Here is a 20,830-nt window from a genome sequence, read left to right as displayed (position 1 = left end):
AGGCTGGCAGCTCTCCTGCCCTAGACGGCCACTTTCCTGTGCCTAATGCGGAGGTCATGGACAAGGTCCACGATGTCCGCACTAGACCAGGCGGGTGCCCGCCTCTTGCGGTACCGGGCAAGCTCCCGGGAGCCGCCAGCCTGGTCCCGGGAAGAGGGGGAGGGCTGGGGGGCATCAGATGGCCGGCTTGAGCCGTGCCAGGTGCAGGTTCTGCTGGCTGGGTGCTGGCAGGCTTGCACCTGGCACGGGCACCGTAGCCAACCCGTGCCCCTTTAAGGGGTCCGGGGCCGGGAGGGGGGCAATAGAGTTTCCCTGATGTTGGCCAGAGTGGCCACCAGGGAAAGCTGGGGAGGTCTAGCCTCCCACTAGTTCGAATTAAGGGGCTACACACCCCTTAATTCGAACTAGTAAGTTTGAACTAGGCTTAGTCCTCGTACAATGAGGTTTACCTAGTTCGAACTAAGCGCTCCGCTAGTTCGAATTAAGTTCGAACTAGCGGAGCGCTAGTGTAGCGCCTATCAAAGTTAATTCAAACTAACGTCTGTTAGTTCGAATTAACTTTGTAGTGTAGACATACCCTGAGCTAGTGCATTCAGGCAATGTGGCAGCAGGGCAATAAGGGGCACAAAGCTTTTGGTGGTGCCCTTTCACAGAAGGGTTATAAAATCCAAGCTCCTGGCCATGGAGGATCCCACGAGAAGCAGCGGTCCATCCTGTGGTCCCAACCAGGCATGGAGGGTAGAGAACATTAGGCAGGGATATTTTTTGGTCAGGTCGATCAATCTGCCCCAAGCCTGTGGGACAGCTGTTGGAATGTGTGTGTCCCTCTCCCTGTGCAAACCTTAAAGATAAGAAGGTAAATAAAAAGACCAGTTGCACAGTATTTCTTTTTAACAGGAGGTTAATGAACTTGATATGTACTGCTTGTTTCTGATTGATTGCCATTGAACTCACTTGAATCTGAGTAATTTTACCAGGTGTCCTGTATTCAACAAAAGAAAATATGGTCACCCTATGCAAGTGAGAGTTAATTTCTGCATTTGGCTTTGAACTCAAGAACAGGAATCTAGAATTTGATGCAGAGGATGTGAAGAAGCAAGCGAAGAGATTTGAAGAAGGGCTGGACAAGGTAGATGAAGTTAAAGAGACCAGATATCATTTCTAAATGAAGCAGTAGGAGAGTCCAAGGAAGGTATAATGCATGGTCAAACCGTACCCTGTGAAGTAAGATGCTGGATTGGGCTTTTGGGCTTCAGAGGGAATCTTCCTAGGTGTTTGTACAATGGCTACCACAGAAGGTTTTTGGTCTTGCCTGGGGCCCTTGGTTTTATTATAATGTAAATGTTGGCGAATACTGATGATTTGTTCGGAAAATACTGAATAAATGCAAGCTGATTATCATTAACTTGTTTGCACAGTTACAATACTGTTCAAGACACCCAAATCCAAATCCAATGTCTATTTCTAATAACTTTATTTAAAACACATTTTAAACATAAAGAAACTGGAATACAATAAGTAGCAATAAAAACATTAGGCAAGTGCCTTATTACAATGCACTGAAAACATCTTATTCAAGTAAAATATTATGGTATTGTAAATATCTAGGGTCTGGTTCTGAACTTGTTTACTCCACATACATCAGGAATGATTCCATTAATGTCAATGGAGCTATCATTATGAAAAAAATGGTATGAGACCAGAATCAGGACCCTAGCTTGCTACACATTTCATAGTACAACAATTGAATACACCTTTAATAAGTTCTTACAAAAACATTAAACAAAGGAAGATACAGAATGTGATTGTATAAACCTAGCAAGAGTTTAGTACAATTTTCACAACTGGAAAACCATTGCCCACAATCATCTGAGGTATTTAAATTAATTATTAGAGTAGAAAAAAATGTGATTTTTGAAAGCATAAAACGAATACAAGTGTCTCCACTTATTTAAAGACTCTTCAAAATCAAACAGCTTAATGATAGACCATTTTTCAAATATGAAGTGAAAACACGATGTACTTTTAGCAATCAAGAATCCCTTGCGTGTAGATTCATGCCTGTGTGTTTGTAGTATTGTTTTTCTGGTCTCTGTTTACAAAAGCTTCACTTGCAGGTGTTTAGTATTTGAATTGTTTGGTTTAATGAGTTCCAAACTCTCAAGCAGAAAGTCTCCTGATTTAAATACTGTGCCAACAACGGAAAAAGAGATGAATCAAAATTCAAGTTTGTTAAAAAAATAACAATTGCCTTTTAGATGAATGCCAGCCAAACAATACATAGTTGCTAGCACTTATAATACGTCTTGCCGGCTTAATAGTGTAATTTCCATACTGTTATTTCACAAAAGAATATTTTTAATTCCATTGCACACCTAAGTCCCAGTCCATGTACTGTTCAGTGTACTGAACTTCCCCAGAGTATGTGCCCAGTCTTGTTAATCCTTACCTACACGAGTAATCCTTAATTAGTCCTGTTGAAATCAATGAGTCAAAATCCAATTGCTTTTACCTAAGCAGTCTGTTGAAGTCACTTTTTTTATTTGAGAATTTCAGTAAAATCACTGAGATAATTTGTGCAAAAAAAGAATATGGCCCATTGATTTGGCTGGAACAATATGCGAGTAAGGAGAACTTGTAGGTGAAATTCGCTCCTGAGCAGAGGGTTAGCGTACACTACTTAAATCTCATTTAAACCCTTATTTAAGCACTTGAATCAATGATTCTCAACCAGAAGTACATGTACCTGTTGGCATAGGTGGAGTCTTCCAGGGGGTGGGTCAACACATTTAGGTATTTGCCTGGTTTTACAACAGCCTACATAAAAAGCACTAGCAAAGTGCTTCTGACAAACTAAAATTTCATACAATTACTGGTTTATACTCCTCTGTATATTATACCCTGAAATGTAAGTACATTATTTATATTCCAATTGAGAAAATAAGTCATTTTTCAGTAATAGGGTGCTGTGACAAATTTGTATTTTAATGTCTGATTTTATAAGCAAGTAGTTCTTAAGTGAAGTGAAACTTGGGGGTATGCAAGACAAACCAGCCTCTTGAAATAGGTATAGTAGTCTGGAAAGGTTGAGAGCCATTGACATAAATGATGCATTTGCCTTATGCCAACCTTCAGCACAGGAATGAATTTCACTACAAGTGAGTAAGGGTTGCTAGTTTGGGCCCCGTGGAAATGAAATCGTTCAAGTATAAAATCTGTATATTACAATCACAGAAAATAAATATGCAAAGAAAAATGGATACGACATTTTTTGCATGATGAAATATTTCCCAACCAAACGAAGGAATATTCTTTGAGTTGGTTTCTGAATTTATTGGGAAAGAACGCTACTTTATGTAAAACTCACATTTATACATTACGGAAAATAACTGTTATAGTCCCTAAAGAGTTAAAAAATTAATCTAAGAAGAAAAATATTTAAAATAATCAAAATCCTTATGTAGTATAAATGGAAAATTATACTGCAAAGGCACCATTAAAACATATTTTAAAAGCACCTTTTTTTTGCAATGCTTCTGACAAATATTTGGAAGCATGTAAGTTCTGATGCAACGCTTAAAAGTTGTTTAAGGATATTATATGAAGTATTAAATATAAATTATAAAACTTTATGAGAAGTGGATATTGCTTCTAATAAAATCAAAAGATGAAGCCCAAATAACACTTATATATAAATCACTAGCATTTAGTTCTCCCTATAAATTCTCTATAAATGGTAAATACGAAATTATGGTATATAATCACAACGAAAAACAACTACAAAAGAATAAAAACTATATTTTACTGTTTAATTGTTCTTATCTACTGATGAGCCAAATGTAGTATCAAAACACAATAAAATTGAATTATTTTAAAAAGTATGTGCATTTAATCCTGTTTCATTTATGATTCTACAAATATCAAAATGCCTCAGCTAGTGAGCACTCATTGTGGGATTTTCAAAAGTGCATATGTGTTTTAGGAGCACAAGTCCGTGTCATACAGGTATTTCTGAATTATATTTCCTAAAAAAATTATTTAATGAATGTTGTGACTTTTTGCTGAAAAAAGTTATTTGATGAATTTAAAAAGGTCTCCCAAATTTGGACCCCAGTCAGCAAGTCACTTAAGCACATGTTTAACATTAAGCATCTGAGTGGTCATACTGACAATTCCCTTGCTTACATTTTAGTGTGTGCTTCGGTGCTTTGCCACATCAGGGTCACAGAACTGTGCTATTAATTAAACAAGTATGTTCAGAAATAATTTAGTTGTAAAATTTCACAATATTTTAAAATAATTTTACTGATGGTCACTTTTAAAGGCTGATTATTTATCACTTGTAAGAGTCAAGTTTGCTGTGGCATACGATCTATTTCCTATTCTGTAGATAAGGCATATAGTAACATCTGTATAAAAGAAAAATGTTATCATTTTAATGCCCTTAGTAAAATGAAAACTGCTCATATGAGCTGTCTAAATATTGAAATAATAATGCTTAGCACTTAAATAGCAATTTCATTTTCAAATCAGTTCACCCATGCTAACTAAATAGTTTTCACAACATGCCTGTGAGATAGGTAAAAACTATTTGCATTCTATAGATGTAAAAAGTGAGGCAGAGAAGTTAAATGACATGCCCCAGAGAGCGGTGTCAATATTGGAGACAGGGCTAGAACACAATGAAAGGTTCCCTTAGTCTGTAAAATATACCCTACAGAAGAGCATAATAGCAATATATAGAAATGAAGAACAAATCTAAGCCAGATGCTTGGCTTCTGTATCTAACTGTAGTTCCATTAAGGTCAATAGGGGAATTTCTGGCTCTGTTGAAGTCATTATGAGCTGTGCCAGTGTCCTCTTTGGATTTCACCCACTGAAGCTAAGATGATATACACCAGTTAGGATCTAATCTTGGAAGTACAGATTGCCTATTGAACACAATTCCTTGTTGGTTCCAGCTGTTAGCAAGATTTACAGCAAAGCTTCAAAGTATACAAGGTACAAAGAAAAAATATATTGCATTCTAGGGTCTGATTTCAAAGTAATGCACAAGCTTGCATTTTAGAACAAATTGACTAGGTTACAATTATTATTATTATTATTATTAATAATTATTAAATGCCCAGTACATGTTCTCTATTAGGCTTGCCAACTCTGTCTAAAACTATTCCGGGAGCTTCCCCTCCACCTCAATATGACAGAATGTCATTTTCTTAAAATATCCTATTACAATCTCCAGAATTGCTTTCAATAGGGAGATGGATTCCAGAAGACTCCAGACCAGTCCTGGAGGGTTAGCAACCCGATTCTCTGTGCTTGTACAGTAACTAGCACAATGGGCCCTAAAACTGATTGGTCTCTAGGACCTATCACAATATAAATGTTAAATAAAATAATATTGTAAACTGTTGATGAAGTCAACCTCTGAAGCTTGAATCAGTGTGTTATATTAAAAATACTGACTCTGTACTTCAAAATGATTGTCTACAAAATTCTATGTTTAATTTTTACTTATAAGAAACAAGAGGCCATCAATTAAAAAAGGAAGACTAGTACTAAATAGTAAGTAAAATGCAAAAATAGCCATCCTTACTTTTTTGTAACTGCCATAACACTTCTGAATCCTCTTCATTTCACAGATATCACATAGTCTAAAAACTTTGGCTCACTTTGGCTATTTATTAAACAATAAACCCAAGACCAAAGTTGATCACCTTTCTTTCCACTTTTACCTCACAAAATGGCTGGAAAATGACACCAACCAGTTACTCTGCATTACCATTTTCTGGAAACTATCATCCAGAATAGATGTTAACCAAACTCCTCTGAGCAGGGACAGATTCCCTTTAATGGCCAGTGTAAAAGTGATGTTTACAGCATTAATGCACCCCATGTAGGAAAACTTAATTGCAAGCCCAATTCAAAGACCATTATGCTTAGAATTCCATAGAATCAGTAATATCTAAAGTGCCTTCCAATGCTAGGGAGTCTTCTAAACTCTGCCCTGGATCGATTGTGAAGCCCTGTCCTTTCAATGTATTATGAGCATTCATGAACTTCTGCAGGTACTTAGAGGTATATAGCCAGTGATGCTTCAAAACATCCTCCATTTCATAGCATTTTGACTGCCTGGCATTCATTTTTCGGAAACGCCTAAATAATTTATTCCCGGACTCATTCCCTTCACTTGCCCAGGCACCAATGGAACCATCTCTTTCAATGATTTCAGGAACGTGAGCAAGAGTTTTGTGAAAATAATTTGTAATCTTGCCCTCATATCTGTACTTGAACTTTGTGGACAAGAGCTCAGCAAAACGTTGTGAGTTAAAGCTATACTGACACAGCAATTCTGGGCATTCTTTAGCTGGGCATGAAGACCTCCACACTGGTTTCATCTTAAGGTAAAGGTCCATCAGTTCTCTTAGGGCTTCATGCCTTTCCTCACACTTTATTAATTCACATATGGCTTCCACTGTCTCTTTGGTCATAAGCTTTCTAGCAAAGTTTCCATTCATCCTCATTATGGGTTTCAGGTTCATCTTCTTCCTGAGATGCTTGTCAAGAGTTGACTGCCACCTCTTCCTCTCTTCTTTAGATGCGTTGGGGTTCTTGTACACCTCACCTATCTCAAACTGGAATATCTTGTAGAACTCAGCTGCATTGCCAATATCACAGTGCAATGCATCTATGGAAGGAACAGTCTCAATAAAAGGTTTGGCAGAAACACCCTTCACTCTGTCACGTAACTCATCAACTGATTCATGATATGGGTTGGACCTCCATACCTCATACCGCTCCAGATTTTCAGCATGACTTCTTGTTATGGAGTGGAGGACCAGGTTCTGAGAGGCTTCCAGGCGGGTTGCATCACAAAGGGTGCAGATGTAAGTAGAGCCTGAGGCTTCAAGGCCTTCCACTTCACGGACAAGTTTCTCATCATACCCTGTACCCCTAAAGATGAATTTGAATGTTCTGAGGATGCCTCCCATTTCAAGAAGCAGGACACTGGTTTTCATGGTCTCCCTTTCTGCTATCAGAGGGCTCAGAATGGCAGTTAGAGTCTCATGGTCAGATTCATCAGCCAGCATAAGGCACAAGGGCTTGCAACACAGCTCTGAATTGGGCTTGACTTCTTCAAAGACCCTTACGTTTTCATTCCCATGAGCTATGCTGATACTCATGAGTGTGAAAGAAAATCGAACTGCCTTCTCCGGAACAGCTGGTCCACTTCCATGCTTCTCGCTGACATCTCCCATCCCATCACAAGACTCCTTCACCACTACAGTGAAGGGGCCATTCAAGTAGTCATCCAGATCTTTTGCTTTCATGCCTTCCAAGATGTCTTCCTCCATGTCCATTAAGGCAGAAACCAAGGCTGCATCATATCGAAACCTCTTGGCAATTGTATCTACTGGGTAGTCATCAACTGAGAGTGGCAGCCCGGACAGCCCATCTATAATTCCCACTTCTGTATTAGTGGACACATTTTTCAAAGGGGGTTTCCACTCAAATGGATGATAGCCTGGCAAGAGGGCCTTCTCCGCAGTGCGGAGAGCGTGCAGTGGCTGGAAGATCTGCCTCCCAGTTATAGCTTTTACAGTTCGGTACATTTTATGGTACTGGCTACAGCTGAGAAAGGTGTTGACTCGGATTGCCAAGCAGACCGCTGGGTGAAGCCCTGACCCCTTCCCTTGCATCATAGCTTCCAACTCATCTGCTTGTCTGTGTTCATTTCTTGCTCTCAGAGCCAGAAGGAACAAAGTTAGGCACACAGCCTTTATATCCCCTCCTTCTTCTTTCTCAGCAAAAGCTTTGACTTGAAGCTTGAGTTCTCTCAGACGATGCTTTTGCGCTCTCCTGGTCAATGACAGCAAGTGTTGTCTCGGTCGGCCCCCTTTATTTACGTGCGTGTAAATCTCTTTCCTTTTCAATTCTTTGTGACTGGACAGATGATGGCAATATTTACCCAGCAAAACCTCCTCATCACATTCTTTCACTGGGCATCGCACAGCCAGGGAATTGAGGATGTTCAGGAAGGATTTCACTGGACTCATCAGGTCGGTAGGGAAGCAAGGGTATCGGCAAGAGGGGCAATAGCTTCCCATAACTTTGAGGCACTTAAGGATGCAGGTTCTGCAGAATAAGTGGCTACATGTTGTTTCCACTGGGTCTGCCAGAATATGCTCACAGACCTGGCAAGAGATGGACTTAACAAAATCTGCAGGGTAATCAACTGCAAGAAGTTTGGTGCTAAGATGTATCTTCTTGCAGTTGGCAATCTTTTTCATAAGGTTTTTGCTGTTAATCTGTGATTGTTTTTTTACACCCTTGGTTTTTCGGGCACGTTCTGCCATGATCTTGAGCTTTTTGCCCAGCTGTAAGTTGGATGGCTGGTTCTTCCTCTTCACCCCACGAGGAGCAGTGCAACAAACAGTGCAGTTTGGGGAGTGGGACTTCCACTCCATGGTGCTGTTCCTTGGGAAATACACTTCACACGGGGCATTGCTGAACTTTCTGTGGATGATACTCCAACAGTTGTGACAAAACCGAGTGGGATGGATTGTGTCGATATCTGCTCGCACATCAATCTTAAAAACCTTGGCAATAAGATCTGGCCAAGATGTTGCCTTTTTCTCTTTCTTTCGCAGAACTCCCTGAGTTTCACTGTCTACTGGTCCATGCACTGGATGACTTCTCTTGTAACGATCAGTTTTAAATGAAACTCCGCAGACGCGGCAAAGTTGCTGCAGGTTTGCTTGGTGAGCTGCATTCTCTTTCATTTTCAGGTTGTCAGCATCTTTTTCAAGAGCCTGCTTACTGTGCTTTAATTCTGCATCTGCCAGAAGTGGCTTTTCTGCCTGTGGGACAGCTGCATCTTTCTGCACCACAGTGCCTTTGTCCAAAGAGACCACCTCCTCTGCTTTCTCTTTATTTGCCACTTGGCTGTCTCCAGAAGGTGTTTTTTCAAAGGATCTCACTTTAAACAGCTTGAACTTCCATTCAGAAAATTTAGTATATGGATGTTGGATTTCTTCTGGCATGGTGTGCAGGCTCATGCTTGGTGATGTCAGTATATCCCTTCTGGCAAGAACTGAATCTCCTGAGAGAAAGAGAGAGAGAGTGCATGGTAAGGAAATGAAATACTCCAAAATGAACAATGATACAAATGTAGGAAGTGTGGGCTTTAAATGGCATAAATATGCAGTCGTTAATGGCTGGTAAATGCTTTGACAGGAAGCTGTTTCCCAAAATATGAAATACCATTATAGATATAAATTGTCATGCCGATAAAACGTCTAGGCTGGGGTAGGGGACCCTTTTGGGTTGGAAGCTGCTGGCCCATGTAAAAATCAATCAGGGGCCACACACCCAAGTGAGAAGCAAGGGGAAAAAAAATCCAAAGCAAACCCTCATCGATGTGGCCCCCAACTGAGAGGGAGAAAGACACTCCCGACATTCCCCTCACACAACAGAGCCTACAGAGGCACAGCCTGGTAGGTTTTGTGTACTCCATCCCTGAAATAAGGCAGCTGGGGGGTTGGAGTGCCAGTATGGACTCCCCAATTCTGGGGGCAAGCCAGGGGCTGCATCCAGCCCTTGGGCCTTAGGGTCCCCATCCCAATCTAGACAATCACAAAGAATAAAATCACCTTTGTGCATAAGGCCAGCAAAAAGATCTGTGTGTGCCACTTCAGCCCCATTTAGATCCTCAGATCATGGTTTAAGTGAGGCTTTTGTGCTATATAGGCTTTTGTTGCCACTATTTCACCCATCTTGCAAAATAAGAAAACGATTCCATGAAAGGAATTCCATGACTGAGTTAAACAAACACAGGATACAATATAATTCCATTTTAAATTGGGAGGAACAAAAGTATAATGAAATGGATAGTGTATGTATGTCATTGCCTTCTACTGGACAGAATTGGAACTGATCTGCTGTGTGTCATAGGCTCCATACTGCTAACAACCAAAGGAGATGTTTCTTTAGTTCAAATGGTAGAAGCCTAAGCTTTTGGATGAAAAATATTTAATTCTATTGCCAACTTTGCTTTAAAGTTACAGTACAGTGACAGCTGTTAAACCTTAGAGAGCCACTAAAGCTACTAGGGGAGATGTTATGGGATGGATGGGACTGTGTGGGAATGCAATAGATTTTCATCAGTTTTCAAGTACCACAAGTTACAAGTAAAATCAGTTTGATGACCTCAGTGTATCATGAGGATATTTACCCACACTGCAAAGTTGCCATATAACACTGTACAATTGGTAACCTTTGCCTAGGCTTGCAGGGGAATCAGGGCTGTGGGTACTGAGAAGAAAGGTAGAAAGGTACACTGGCAGGCCTGTGTAAAGGATGTTTGCTCAGGAAGAGCACCTGCACTGTGCTTTCTGCACTCCCAACCCCAAACACTTCTTTTGCTGCATGTTGTCTACTGAGATTATAAACTCTTCTGAGGTGGAGGGGGGTCCATCTACATATATGTCAGTAAAGCATCACAACACATTTAAGATGCAATAAGAATACACAATGAAAATGATTATCATGCATGCTCTGATTTTATCCAGAAGGGGATGGGATTAAGGTACTGAGTGTGCATGACAAGTACTGGATAGAGATCCCTGCAAATAGCAGTTCACCCTGTTTATCTACAGGACAGGGCCAGCATAGATAGGGACACTGTATAATTCCCCACGCAGCCCCAATGTGCCTCTGCCCTGATCCTGATGTGGACAAATGGCCACTGGTACATGCATTGAGATCGCCAGCTCACTTCACATACCATAGGACAGCTAATGACTAACAAACAGCAGTACCTAACTCTCCAATCTTTATTACTCCACATTCACATAAGGAGCTCTACAGAAGTCAATGGAAGTATGTCTAGACTACAGGCTTTTGTCAACAGAGGCTTTGTCGACAGATACTGTCGACAAAGCCTCTGTCGACAAAGAGTGTCTAGACTACATCCAGTTCTGTCAACAAAGCAAGCCGCTTTGTCGACATGAGAGTGTAGACGCAAAGGACAGTGTAGATGCAATAACGCCTTCTGTTGACAGAACTCTGTTGACAAAAGGCGTTATTCCTCGTAGAATGAGGTTTACTGCCATCAACAAAACTGCCGAGTTCTATCGACGTTATGTTGACAGAACTCGGCGGTAGTGTAGACGCAGGTATAGTTTTGTCGACAAAAGTCCAGGTCTAGACGCACCCTGGAACTACATGAGTGAATAAGGACTAGGATATCTGATGACTTATGATCAGTGCTTACATGAAATAGAGTTACACTGAAGGCTGAGACGTGGAAATCTATATTTCTCCTACCATATTTTAAGTCATTGAGGCCACAACCACTGATTCTTTTTTTTTTTAGGCCCTGATCCTCAAATGGGATCACTAGTGGGTGATTCCTGTAAAGACATTCCATGCTAGCCTATCCCTGTGTGGAATAATGACCTCATTTAGGCCCCAGTTCAGCACATAAAGACTTCAATTTCATAGAGCAGAAGCAGAACCTCAGTAGACATCACTGGGGCCATACAACTTACTCCAGCTGAGGATCTGCCCCACAGGCTCAACTCATGAGATTAAGCATTTGTCAAATTTTAAGTGCCTCTCTGAACTGCAACCTTACTTGGAAGGGTTAGATGGTTTGAAGGATTGAAAATGTCCAGTCAAATTTGGGCCAAATTTTAGATTTTGCAAAAACAATCTTTTATCAAACACAGCACTGATGTAGTTGCCGTGGAAACCTGACACAATATACAAATAAATATCCCCTGGAGGGGGTTGCAATTCAAACATTGCAACATTGTGCTAGAGGATGAGAGCCTGAAAATAAAATTGGCTAAAAGACAAAAGTGAAACTGACCAGCCTATTTCTCTATGCCCAGGTGGGAGAAGTGCAGAAAGTAAGCCAGTGGCAATATTGTAAAGTATTTAGAATTGTGCTTTTAATATTTAAGTGGCAGGTAGTAACAGAAATGAAGAAAATTGTACTTTAAGAATATGTGATTTTATAGTATTTGTTTCAAATAAAGGCTGTAGCTTCACTTTGCGGTAGTGTTCGCTAAAACTCTAGACTGCGCCTGTATCTATTCTGAGGATGCCTTACACAAGAACACATTCTTTTCAGTGTCTGAAATTTTGATCTGCCTTTCCTGCATTATGCCTCTGAGATTATCTCTTTAAAAATATAACCTTTCAATAGAGCAATATTTCAATACAATCTTCCAAAGTCCAGCTGGAAAGGATTACTGGCTCTGATTAAGTTCCAAATCCAGAGTGACATGTCAACCTGCTCAGCTCTCGCCTTAAGAGTTTTACTTCAAAATCCTTCAAGTGGACCTTGGCAAAAAATGAAAGGTTTGTTTTCTTGCCAGCTTCTCTTAATTCCGTCCCACTGAGAACAAGTTGCCTACACTGCTATATCCATCTGCCTGCACTGCTGTAGCCCGCTGCCAGCAGTGCTGAATACAAGTGTCTGCATTGCCATCACCGGCTGTCCCTTTTGGCTATGGCCTGCTGTCCTGTTTGTTTGTACCCTGCTATCTATAAAATGGTAACCTACTATCCGCTGCAGCTGTACCCAGGTGCATGACTATTTTACCCACTGTTTTGCTTAGCTTGACCCTGCTGTGGACCCTGCTGACCTAATTGTCAAAACCTTCTACCAGCAGAGCTGAGTCCTGCTTGCCCCACGTAAGTCCTGCTTGACTACTGAGCTATACTCTGCTGCCTGCAGAGGGACTGAATGGCTTGTTGTCCTTCATTGTTTTACCCTATTCTCCTACAGTTTCTTGCGCTGTTCTGCTGCCTTACTAGAATTCAAATGGGAGGGAAAAAGGTCAGATCATCAAGACAAAAATAAATATTACAAACTATATTTTCCTCAGGGGATTGTCAATACAGAGATAAAGCCTCTAGAGCACTTTGCAGTGAGCTAAATATGGAGTTATTTGTGTGTTACTGCCAACAGTTTTACATGGGAATACTGAAATATCTACGTTGATAAAATCAGATGCAGAAACTGGGACTTTTGCATGAGAAAGGATTTAGCCCCCTATCCAGTGAACAATTTGGTGTCTTAGCTGTGCTATTAAATTGTAGTTGTAGTTGTGTTGTACACCGTATATGAGAAAAAGAAGATAGGTGAGGTAATAGCTTTTAGTTTCCAACTTTTGATAGTGAGCGAAACAAGATTTCAGGTGACACTGAGTCCTTATCAGGAATTTTGTGTGGCTGGATATCTTGTCTCTCTCACCAACAGAAGTTCGTGCAGTAAAACCTATTACCTCGCTCATCTTGTCTGTGCTATAAAATACTGACATAAGCATGCAGTGAATTTGTAACCACACAGGACTTTTCTGTTTAATTCTCCTGATACAGCATAGTACATATTCATCAGTTAGACGGTCAATATTTATTCTGCAAGTAACATATAAAACTGTTGTTTGCCTATAGCCTTTTCCAAAACATTTGTCAATGGAATATCTGAGCACCTCATGTGCATTAGTCAGTTTATCTTTGCAGCATACCTGTGACATAAGGAAGTCCCATTTTAATATTCCCATTTTACTGATCACACACATACTAGAAGAGACCTTAGATCTTATGATTTTGCAGCCAAAGCAGAACATGTTCACAGGGACTTGCATCAAGATTACCACTGTCTCTAACTGCATCATCAGCACCTCTTCATCTTTGGAGAGCAGCTAGCAAGCTATGCCCCCTAAGGTTTGCTCAGGGCTATCATTTGCTAGGGGTCCAGCAAGGAGAGTTGCCTCCTCTGATCTTAGGTTGCCCCTAAAAACTTTTTCTTGGCTCTTTATGCCCTATTATTTCTTCCACTCTCCCCTCCCCCAAACTTTGCAGGATATAATATAATCACATCAAATGTTCTATATGCCAACACAACTTTGGCCTTCTTCTCCTCCCCTCTGCCATAATTTTTTTTAAATGACATCCCTGAGTTTGTTCACTAGTTATTGAGATAAACCAGCCAGCAATAGGTATGATTAGACCAAAATAGCTAATACCTTCTTTCCTTGTCCTACCCTTGCATGGTGTGTCATCTAAGGGTATGTCTACACTGCAAGCTTATTTCGGAAAAAGCTATTCTGGAAGATATCTTCTGGAATAGCTCATTTCAAAATAAGAGTGTCCACACTACAGGGAAGCTTCAGAATTAGTCCAAAGCAAGCTCCTCTAATGCAGACGCACTATCTCAATTTAAAGCCCTAGCAGGCACTGGGGAGGAATAACTTAGAACAGCTCTGGTGAAGAGCTATTTCGACATAGTAGCAGTGGAGCATCCACACACACCCTCTTCCAAAAGAGCTTTTTCAGAAGAGTTGTTATTCCTTGTAGAATGAGGTTTACCAACGTCAGAAAAAACCCTCCATTATTTCAATTTTCTTTGCTGTAGTTATTGTTTTTCCAGAATAACAGCTATTATTCTGCAATAGTGATGCAGTGTAGACACACCCTTAGTACCACACCTGATTCCATGCCCCGGGCCTTGCTGGCAAACTGCAACTCAAATATAGCAGATGGCTCTTGCCCCCTGCTGGGAAAAAGTTCAAAAATGCATTTGCTTCCTTTCAGCAATATGTCCCAAAAAGAGAAGAGACAAAGAAAACCTATTAAGTCACCTAATCATCCACTCTGTTGGTCCAGGATTGTTCCCTACAGTCTATGCATCAAATACTTTATCTAGCCTAATTCTCTAGCTCCTAAGCAATAGAGCTTCCATCCAGTCCCTTGGAAGACTATCCTAAAGATCTCAATGCTAGGAACATTTTGCTGACATCCATTAGACATTTGCCTCTGCTCTGTTGTTCTAATTGGGCAGTGTTGAACAATCCTCGGTCATGAAACACGCCCACACCCCATCATCAAATACACTGGTAATTTAACGGGATCTGATAGCTGTATTTAATTTCACCTCTTTTTAGCTTGGAAAGAAAAAGAAAATTCCTTTTCTGGCCACCCCAGAATACCTCAGGCAAAGTCCTTCTGAAAGGGGATCAGACAGTGTGAATAAGAGCATGACAGAGCAATCCCTTATTCTGTGAGTAGCCCCACTGAAATGAAAGGGACTGTTTGTGGAGTGAGATGCTACTTGTTGGAAAAAAGAGGTTATAAAATCAGACTAATGACATGTACATGAATAGAGGAAAATAGTTGGATCAATACTTGTATGTCTCGCAAGCAGCTGGGTTATTGGAGTTAAGACTGTCAGCCTACCTTCTCTCACTGCCAGAGTGTAGAGTTGTTTGTATGTCTGTTCAGTTGGTTGCAAACGTCAAGATCTCTGTCTCCCTCTCTCTCCCTCCCTCTCCCTTCTGATTTTTAAAGCTCACTGCAGTGCTGTTTGTCTCACCCTATCCCTGACCCTCCCATCTCCCGGTACCGCTCTGGTGCTAACCACAACTTAACATCAACCACACACAATACAGAAGTCTCTACTCCAGGTGCCACCTGATAATTTATGAGGCTTAACTTCGACGTTAATAAAAACAAGGTCTTTCTCTAAGAGACCTCTAGCCTCGAAAATGCGTTTTAATTCCCTGCAGAGTCACCGCAGGAGCGTGTCTGCACCTTTATGTGACTAAACTTTTATATTTGCTTTTTTTATGCCAATTGCTCCAGAGCTAATTTCTCCACTAAGTTACACAGTGGGAAGAATGTGGGACCCAGTCATGCCAGCCTTGCTCACAGGATTAATTCTTTCAAAGGTCCCTGACATTTAAGCCTACATTATCATAGCCAAGCTTCCATTATTGTGGGTGCAATTTTGTGCTGACAATATTAGTCATATTTTTGCCCTTTCTTCTGACTTTAGAGTCCCATTCTGATAATAGTGCTACCCCTCTGATGAATACAGATGGCCAGGCTCTTGCAGTCAGGTACCCACTGGAAGAGAAATCAGTGATGTAGAGTCTAGATAAAGTCTGTGTGTAACTTGTTTCACTTGTTTAGCTCTGGAATAGGCATCTGAGGGCGGTCATGGAGTCCCCATGATTGGAAGCTTTTAAAAACAAGTTGGATAAACTCCTGTCATGAATGGTCTAGATTTATATGCTCCTGCAATAGTGCAGGGATCTGGACGTGAAAACTTCTGAAGATCCCTTGCTTCCCTATAGTATGATTCTGATATACATGAGGCCTGGAACAGAAGTAGTCACAAAAATCATGCAGATAACCCCCCTTTTTTGGAATCTCAGCTCCAACAACAATAACTAGTTCCCACAAAGAAAGTTTGCCTCAGAAATTGACTCCGATCAGAGTATAAAGAGGAGAGAAAACTGTAGTGTTGCTTACGCAGTGGCCTCTTCAAGGGCCATTCCCCTACACAGAACCTTGCACAATAAAATCTAACTACCCAGTAAGTCTCCCCAAAACTGAACATTTGCTTACATGCTAAAAATAGGCTATTGACAGACTAAAACTACATCTATACTTGGGGCTGGTGATTCCCACCTTATGCAAACATACCCGTGGTACCTGTGCTCGAGCTAGCATGCTAAAAATTGTAGTGTAGCTGCAACAGCATGGACAGTGGCAAGCAATGGCACAAGCTAGTCATGTGAATGCAAGCCCACCTACTCACTACTGGCTCTGCTACACAGCTATTTTTTACATGCTACATAGAGCAGATCTAGTGCATTTATGTCTGTGCAAATTAAGAGTGAAATCCCGAGCTCCACGTGTAGACGTTGTGATACCTGCTGTAACTACATAAATACTTACATCTCTGACTGCACACGCAAACGGCTCTTCTTTCATAGGGTATTCTCAACGTGTTTCCAGAAGATTCCAGCTTGTCTTACTTATTCCCCCTACTCCTTGCACGTACCCTTATTCAGCAGGAATGTGGGCCAGTCTGAGGATTAGTAAGGAAACATGGGCTATGCTGAAGAGTGGCAGCCCCATGTCCCCATATCTACTCATCTCAGTACAGGTTAACCCTCTCTAGTCCAACACTCTCTAGTCTGACAACATCCATGGTCTGGCATGATTTTAATTAGCTGGTTGTCCACTTTTCATGGGTGTGGCCAAATTTCCTGTGGTCCTAGAAAGTTTTTTTTACAGCCACCAGTCCTGGTGTTCTGTGCTGTTATTAGCTCTAATTTAAGGATATTAAGAAGTGGGTATTTGGCTAATCATGTAGTCAATACAATTTCTATCAACAACACGATAAGTCGATAAACAGAGGCACTCTGCAGAGCCATAGCGGAGGTAGTTCCCAAAGCTGGCGCAAGCGGGGACTAAGCAGTCCCAGCTCATGCCAGTTCCAGGACTGTTGTGGCTCTGTATTTTAAATGTAGTAAGAGCCACCGGGCACTTACTACATTTAAAAGGCAGAGCTGCAGCGCGGGTGGCTGAGCTGGAACTGAGCTCTTACTACATTTAAAAGGCAGAGCCACAGCGGAGTAGGTCCAGGTCTTGGTACAAGCCGAGACTGAGCAGTCCCAGCTCGCACCAGTTCCTGGACCGCTGCAGCTCTGCCTTTTAAATGTAGTAAGAGCCACCCAGCTCTTACTACATTTAAAAGGCAGAGCCGCAGCAGTCCAGGACCATGTGAGCCAGGACTGCTTGGTCCCAGCTTGCCCTGGGTCCAGCAGCCCCTGTCTACAGCAGCCCAGTTGGGCTGTGGGCAGAGGCTGCTCCAGCAGCAATCCCTGTCCATGGCCAACCTGGGCCACTGCAAACAGGGGCTGTTGCCAAAGCAGCCTCTGCCTGCGGTAAGCCTCAGCTTGTTGCAGGCAGAGGCTGCCTCACAGCAGCCTCCCCTATCTCTCGCCCGCTGCTGCCTTTGATAGAGGCAAAAGCAGGGGAGGCAGGCAGCACTACAAAGATGGTGCTGGGCAGAACCAGGTTTTAAGCCAGCTCCCCCATTACCTGCTCCTGCTCCCACCCCCCTTTACTGCCTCTGATACAGAGGCAAAAAGGGTGGGGGAGAAGCGAGTAGTCAAGTACTTAACTATTCGCTTACATCCCTACTCTAATTTACCCCTAAATGTCTTCTATGAGCCCAGTAAGCAGTGAGAGCATTGGCAATGCTGCTAGACAAAATAACCTCCTGTAGTTTGGCAAATTCTCTGATTCAGCACTGGTCAGGTCCCGAGGGTGCTGGACTAGAGAGGTTCAACTTGTAATGCATTCAAGAGCCTTATGTGATGTCTGGGGCAGGGATGAGGGCAAGCTGGCTGAGGTTGAATCAAGACGAGATTGCAGTGATGCTGAAAGACTGAGGAAAGTGGTCAGAAGATGCAGCAAAAGTTATAGCTGTTCCCCAGATCCCATACTTTGTTCATCTAAGTCCTGATTAAATGACAGTATATGCAAACAAGGAATTTGGACATCTTCTTAGGCACACACTTTTGGGAACTGAGCCTTAAAAAAAGTATTCTAGATCAAATAGTAAGAAAGTGTCACAACTGCCATTAGGTTTCAGGAGCCTCAGCTTCCTTCTCTAACTATTACTAACACTTAGCTTTTCCATAGCACTTGTCATCCAGAGAGCTAAAAGAGCAAATATCACTATTTTCATTTTACAGATGGGGAAAATGGGGCAATAAGAGGACAAGTAGCTTGTCCAGGTCACAGAGCAGGGAGAGCCCAGGGAAGACCTAGGTTTCCTGAGTCGTAGTCCGGTGTCTTCTCCTCTGGCTCACACTGCCTCCCTCTCATTAGACTGTGCTCCCTAAAATGTTATTTATTTAAATCTTCTCATATGAGGCACAGGTAGCTTGCTACTGGGGAAAAAGGTGGGAGGGGTCCATACTTCCCCTCCAGTGTCCCTTAAGAATACTTGCTTTAAAGGTGAGGTGAGGCCTACAGGGCTACGTCTACACTGCAGAGCTATTTCAGGATACTGGAAGTATCCCGAAATAGCTATTCTGTGTCTATTGAAGCAGTCCATTGTTTTGAAATAGATTTCAAAATAACAGGCAGCTTATTCTGATGTCCCGGTAACCCTCGTTCCATGAGGGCAAAGAGGCATTTCAGAATAGCGAGTTATTTCGAAATTTGGTGCTGTCTTATGAAATAAGCTATTTCAAAACACACTCGAAATAAGAACATAAGAATGGCCATACTGGGTCAGACCAAAGGTCCATCCAGCCCAGTATCCGGTTTGCCAATAGTGGTCAATATTAGATGCCCCAGAGTGAGGGAACACAACAGGTAATCCTCATGTGATCCCTCTCCTGTCACCCATTTCCAGACAAACAGAGGCTAAGGACACCATTCCTACTCATCCTGGCTAATAGCATAGTGCAAACTGCGTAGCTTATTTTAAGCTAAGGGTGCTATGTCAACGCACCCTAGAAGTGCAGCTACTCTTGAGTAAGTGATTTATATTGTACCACCTACTACACTGGGTGCTAACAGTGCCCCAGTAAATGGGTTTAATGAGCAAAGTGTTCACAATGATCCAGACCAAATGCAGAGCAAGATCCTGACTCAAATTTGGACCCAGGCAAAATTCTCACTTAAAAGGAGTAGAACTTTTAAGATTTTTGCTTGAGTAACAAATAAGCAGGGATATCAGGGTTGGGTCCATAATAGGGATGTTAATGGGCAGTCAATTAAACAGCTATTAGTAAGTATCACCCTTAGCAGGTGATGCTTACCAGGTAATGGTTAACCAGTACCCAGTACATGGGCAGAGGGCTTTTCCAGCCCCGCCAGGCCCCCCCCCCCCCCCCCCCCGTGTGAAGGCTGGAAGAGGTAGCCACAGCAGCAGTGGCAGCCCCTGCAAAGGAAGCGGTAGCAAAGGTGTCAGCCAGCGGCGGGCGGGGGGAGCGGACGGTGAGGAACCACAGCATGGCCACTCCCCTACAGCAGGGACCACTCTAGCCCAACTAGGGTTGCCAGGTGTCTGGTTTTGAACCAGACAGTCCAGTATTTGAGCTTTCTGTTGGGGAAACAAATTGAGAAAATAGAAATGTCCAGTATTTTCTAAATAAGATGTAATGTAGATTGTGATGTAATGTCAAGTGTGTCCAGTATTTTTGTTGAAACCATCTGGCAACCCTAAGCCCAACTCCAGAAGGTGGCGGGGGGAAGGCCGCTGGACCAGCCCCTGCCCACATACCCCTTTAATCAGTTAAACGGTTAAACACCGTGTCAGCGCTATGTTTACCTGTTTAACCAATGAACAGGATTTTACATCCCTAGTATATAGTGAAAAAGAAAACATGGAGGTTATTCCTGGACTAAGACAGTCCCTGCCATGTGTCAGCAGGATCTCGCAGTTGAACTGTGAATTTCTGTAAATGTTGGACCCTTAACAAGAGTACTTCTTCTGGATTCTGCTTCCTCTTAGATCCCCCTTCTGCAAAGACTTCCTTGGAACATGAGTGGAACTATTCACCCACTAGCTCTTGGAAAAATGTTTAAACGTCCTCGAAATCTGGGCACAATAGCAAATACCAATCAAAATCCCTCTCCACTGACACAGGCTATGTTTTCCTTCCTTACATGAAGCAGCAGATGCAGTTTACTAACTATGTGGATTGTTGGAGGGGTAGTTTGGCAAGTAGTTTAGCAAAGCCCTCTCTGAGGTGTTTACTAAGAACTTCTCCTAGATGGCTGGATGCCTGTTCTGTCTCCCTGGAACAGGGATTTCAGCCCAAGCCATCAGGTACTCTAAATAGCTCAATTATTGCAGTAACCATTTGAGTTATTAAGCTGTATGCATAATACTTTGCTTCTCAAGAATATGTGGGACTGTCTTGTAGAGAAGGCAGCTTATAAATTCATCCTGAATTGCAGTAGCTTCTGCTGTGGTTAATTCCCAGACAAAACCTAATTG

At 42.0% G+C, this 20,830-nt stretch overlaps 1 protein-coding gene across 1 annotated transcript; it reads right to left on the bottom strand.

Annotated features, from left to right (window-relative positions):
- Positions 1-1,510: 1,510 nt before the first annotated feature.
- Positions 1,511-15,342, bottom strand: RAG1 (recombination activating 1). The gene is made up of 2 exons (XM_006124470.4): positions 15,253-15,342; positions 1,511-9,103 (listed from the first exon to the last, which is right to left on the bottom strand). The coding sequence occupies exon 2, from the start codon at positions 9,057-9,059 to the stop codon at positions 5,940-5,942; it is 3,120 nt and encodes a 1,039-aa protein (XP_006124532.1). The 5' UTR covers positions 9,060-9,103; positions 15,253-15,342; the 3' UTR covers positions 1,511-5,939.
- Positions 15,343-20,830: the final 5,488 nt, after the last annotated feature.

This window comes from Pelodiscus sinensis, chromosome 4 (assembly GCF_049634645.1).
Source record: "Pelodiscus sinensis isolate JC-2024 chromosome 4, ASM4963464v1, whole genome shotgun sequence".
Lineage (NCBI taxonomy): Eukaryota > Metazoa > Chordata > Testudines > Trionychidae > Pelodiscus > Pelodiscus sinensis.
The sequence above is the reverse complement of the archived record's forward strand: the minus strand, read 5'-3'. Positions and strand labels throughout refer to the sequence as shown.